This window comes from Cyprinodon variegatus, unplaced genomic scaffold (genome assembly GCF_000732505.1).
Source record: "Cyprinodon variegatus isolate N-32 unplaced genomic scaffold, C_variegatus-1.0 Scaffold984, whole genome shotgun sequence".
Taxonomy (NCBI): Eukaryota; Metazoa; Chordata; class Actinopteri; order Cyprinodontiformes; family Cyprinodontidae; genus Cyprinodon; species Cyprinodon variegatus.
The window spans coordinates 38,857-43,346 of NW_015151437.1; the positions used below are offsets into that span (position 1 = coordinate 38,857).

General features: G+C 52.1%; 1 protein-coding gene across 1 annotated transcript in view; it reads left to right on the forward strand.

The window, feature by feature from the left end:
- Window positions 1–4,490, forward strand: part of ambra1 (autophagy/beclin-1 regulator 1) — a 38,388-nt gene that overhangs the window by 17,289 nt on the left and 16,609 nt on the right. The window contains exons 7-9 of the mRNA XM_015399046.1: window positions 337–1,853; window positions 3,925–4,011; window positions 4,093–4,281. Of these exons, the coding sequence (XP_015254532.1) occupies window positions 337–1,853; window positions 3,925–4,011; window positions 4,093–4,281 (1,793 nt within the window). The remainder of the gene's footprint in view (window positions 1–336; window positions 1,854–3,924; window positions 4,012–4,092; window positions 4,282–4,490) is intronic.

Below are 4,490 nucleotides of genomic sequence, written 5' to 3' on the forward strand. Positions count from 1 at the left end.
CAGCCGATCAATAGAAAAGCGTCTTCACTCCAGAGCAAAGCCCCGCCCCTAGAATGAAGAGAATCTGATCTGGAATACATTTTTTGAAAATAATGACATTTATAAAACTTAATCTGACAAATAAGAAATAAAAAAAATATAGCCTGAAAAAATAAAATCTAAATAAAAATGTGTGGATGTAAAGATGTAAAACAACAACTACAACTTTAGCTCCTTCATCACGGGCTGAACAGATGTAGATCGGCGTGCAGGTGATCACCACAGGGCGCGTCTCCTGGCTGAAGCGTCCATTAGCAGCTGGTTCCGTCTGTTCTCAGTTCTTTCCTTTTTCCGCAGAATGATGACGACTCCGAGGTTCCCATGGACAGCGTGGAGATGCCTCACTTCCGCCAGCGTTCCTTCCTGCCTTCCCAGCCAGTTCGCCGGACGCCGATCCTCCACAACTTCCTGCACATCCTGTCGTCCTCCCGCTCTGCGGGGCACAGCGTGGGCGCCGAGCAGCAGCAGCAGCTGCCGCCACGGCCTCCGAGCGACGGTGGTAGTGCCGCCGAGGCCCCCAGTACGGCGGGCGGAGCCTCCATTCCAGGTTGCACCCAGCACCTGGGCATGCTGTGCGTGTGCACTCGCTGCTCTGTCAGCCGGAAGCGCGCGATGCCCGCCGGCGCCTCAACGACGGCTACGCCAGACCCCAGAGTCTCGTCGGAGACCCCCCCTCTCTCCACCGCCTCCACCTTCTCCTCGGCACGCACGGAGCCCAGGCAGCCCACAGAGCGGCCCTCAGCCTTCACCTCCGTCTACTACAGCGCCGGCGCCTCCCTGAACCCCATCATGCCAAATATCTTGGAGCCTCTGTCGGCCCCCAGGCCCAGCCCAGACTGGACCCGCAGCCTGTTGAACATGAGAGAAGTAGGGGTGGGTCCGTCCATGCTGCCTCCTCGGACTTCCTCCTCCTCCTCGGTCAGCCTGCTGTCGGTGCTGCGGCAGCAGGACGGCTCGTCTCAGTCCCCGCTCTACACCTCTGCCTCCGAGGGCCGAGGTTTCTCCCAGCAGGGGGACACGGGGCCCCGGGAGTCGGCCGGCACCAGCAGCGGCCACCACCCGTTCTGGGATGGCTCTCGGAGCTCCTCGGCCTCCTTCCGGAACGTCCTGCAGTGCAACCTGAGCCGTTACTTCCTGGAGATCGACCGCATCGACATCGACCCGTCACTGGGGGGCAGCATAGCCGACGGGAACCAGGAGCCCGGCCAGGAACTGCTGAACAACAACATGGACACAGAGAGGCCGAGCCAGCCCTCCTCATCCTCCTCTTCCTCCCCAACCATCATCCATTACCAGCCTCCCGCCCCGCCCGCCGCCGCCTCCAGCAGCTTGGAGAACAACGTCCCTCCCCCGGCCTCCAGGGGCCACTTGAACCGCTGCCGGGCCTGCCACAACCTGCTGACTTTTAATCAGGACTCACAGCGCTGGGAGCGCACGCACCAAACCTCCTCCACCTCCTCTTCCTCCTCGCTGGATGCGCCCTCCTCTTCCTCTTCCTTCCCCTCCCCAGCAGCACCTTGGCAGCCGGATGACAGCAGGCGGACGCTAGAAGCTCAGAACCTGGAGAGGAGGGCGGTTCCTGAGCCCATCGAGCAGCCGCCTCTGCCTCCTGCGGGGGCCGGAACCGTGGCCTTCCCTCTGGCCCCTCCTCCCAGCCAGGCCACCGAGCAGACGGTGGGCCTGGTCTACAACCAGGACACGGCGCAGTGGGAGAGGGTGTACCGGCAGGCAACCAGCAGCCGGACCGCCGAGCCACCAGAGGCCTTAAGCCAAGAAATGCCTGTTGACCCCCCTGATGAGGACTCGCTGCGGAGGTACGGCGTCTCAGAGTTAATTTAAGGCCATCAAAACACAAATAAGAGTAATTAAATCCAAGTCTGGTTTCTGTCCAGATCTCAAAGATGTAATGAGATCGCTGCTAAGATAACTGGATTTATCAAACCGTGAGCTAAAAAAAAGAACCAACAGGAACTAGAAATTAAAAATCCTGAGTAGCTGCCAACCAAGCTAACTAAGATTACATTTGTGCAAAACCAGGGGATTACATCAGTTTATTATGTTTAGATGTTTCCTGATCTCTGAATTATTATATTGGATCTTTAATAAACCCCAAAATAGAGATTGACCCATAAAGGAGTTTTAGATTGAATCAATCTAACCGATCCTCCTGATGTGCTACCGATATTTTGGGGACAATTTTTTCTCTATTTATATGATTATAAATGAAAATGATAACAAATGTTACACAATTCTCCATTTGAACAAAAAAAAAGAAACAATCAACCAAACATGAATAATGTTAAAGGAATAGTACCCCCAAAACATGATTAGCCTTCATTTTCTACTCACCCCCATGCTGAACAACACTCTGGAGTACTTTTTTGATATCTCAAATGCATCTGGAGATCTGGGAGGCTTCTTGCTGTCTGCTGACATTCAAATAATGGAGGTCTATGGCGCCCGAGACAGAAAGGTCCATAAAAGTCCACAAAAAACGTGTCAATATTCCTCCATACTGCTCGTCCAATGTATTCCAAGTGTCCTGAGTGGGTAGCGTCCAGAATTTACTCGAAACGAAGTCATTTAGAATGTTTTTAGAGCATAAACAGTAGTGTATAGGATTTCCTAAAAGCGAGTTCACGAGTCTACGGAAACCGCGGCAGACCAAACCAGATGAAAGTGCGCATTCAGCGTCTGCTCTGCCGATAATGCAAGCGTAGAAGAAGAAATGTGCTGTTTACCTGTGCAAAGAAAGAAACAACGAAAGAAAAATGTCTGAGGACTTCAGTGTTGAGGAAGAGCATGAGTTCTTTGCCGAGCTGAATGCGCACTTTCATCTGGTTTGGTCTGCCGCGGTTTCCGTAGCGTCGTGAACGCGCTTTTAGGAAATCCTATACACTACTGTTTATGCTCTAAAAACATTCTAAATGACTTCGTTTCGAGTAAATTATGGACGCTACCCACTCAGGACACTTGGAATACATTGGACGAGCAGTATGGAGGAATATTGACACGTTTTTTGTGGACTTTTATGGACCTTTCTGCCTCGGGCGCCATAGACCTCCATTATTTGAATGTCAGCAGACAGCAAGAAGCCTCCCAGATCTCCAGATGCATTTGAGATATCAAAAAAGTACTCCAGAGTGTTGTTCAGCATGGGGGTGAGTAGAAAATGAAGGCTAATCATGTTTTGGGTGTACTATTCCTTTTAGCAGGTTGGATGGAAAGGCACTGTGCGTCTGTGCTGTGATCTTTTGGCTGCTGAACCCACCAGTGAATTGGTGAATGCCGATTGGCTGAATCTGAACCACAGAGATGAACGTAGATCCAGAGCCGAGCTCAGCACACCGATCATCACCATCATGGCTCTGGAACTGTGGCGTTCCTCCTGCAGAGCAGCAGCATCACACACAGTGATCACGGCTGCATCAAAATAATAATAATTGAACTTTATTCATCTCACACCAGCTCCCCAGGAGCAGTGTGGGGCTAAGGGTCTTGCTCAGGGACCCAGAGTGGCAGTCTGCAGGAATGGGGCTTGAACTCAGAACCTCTGGGGACCAAGTGCGCCGCTCTAACCACTAGGCCGCCACTCCCCCATGTTTTCAGCAGCTGGGTTTGGATCTACCCTGTCAATCATCAGGACCAGGAGTCGAGCTCTTCGGTCAGAGGCGCTCATAGGCCCATCTTTTCTGTGTGACCGCTCTCCATGTATAGTTGTGGTTCAGCAGCGCAGTGAAATCAGACGCTTATGAGGATTTATTTTTTTATATAAAGTGGAATTGAACGGTTTGTTTTTATTGATCACAGCCTGATAAATCATAGCTTAGGTCTGCAGATGAGAACCTAAATGAAACGTATCATTCTATGCTCCGCCCCCAACAGGCGGCTGCTGGAATCCTCCCTGCTGTCGCTGTCTCGGTACGACATGTCCGGATCCAGAGACCACCCCATCTACCCAGACCCGGCCAGGTACGCCACCACACAGTTGTGACACAGGATCCGGCTCTGATTGGCTGTTTGCGACCTGAAGCTTCTTTCTTTGCTCCGCAGACTTTCTCCAGCAGCGTACTATGCTCAGAGGATGATCCAGTACCTGTCCAGACGGGACAGCATTCGCCAGCGTTCCCTGCGATACCAGCAGAACCACCGCATGCGAACCATGTCCACGTCCTCCGACAGCCCCGCCCCCAACCCCTCTAGTGCAATGGACAACAGCGACGTGGACTTTGAGGAACTGGAGTAAGTAGCTAAGCTTGATGGGCTGGAAATGGAGAGGAGATACTGAACGTTTCACAAGAATGTAGAGTATGGACGCCTGTTCTCGCCAAGTCCGTTCTTGGGAAGCATGGACTTTGGGAGAACAGGAGCGTGGAGAACAAATCTGTGTCAACTGGAACCGAAGCATAGTCGTGACATCACCACACGCTTTTTTTTTTTTTTTTTTTTTT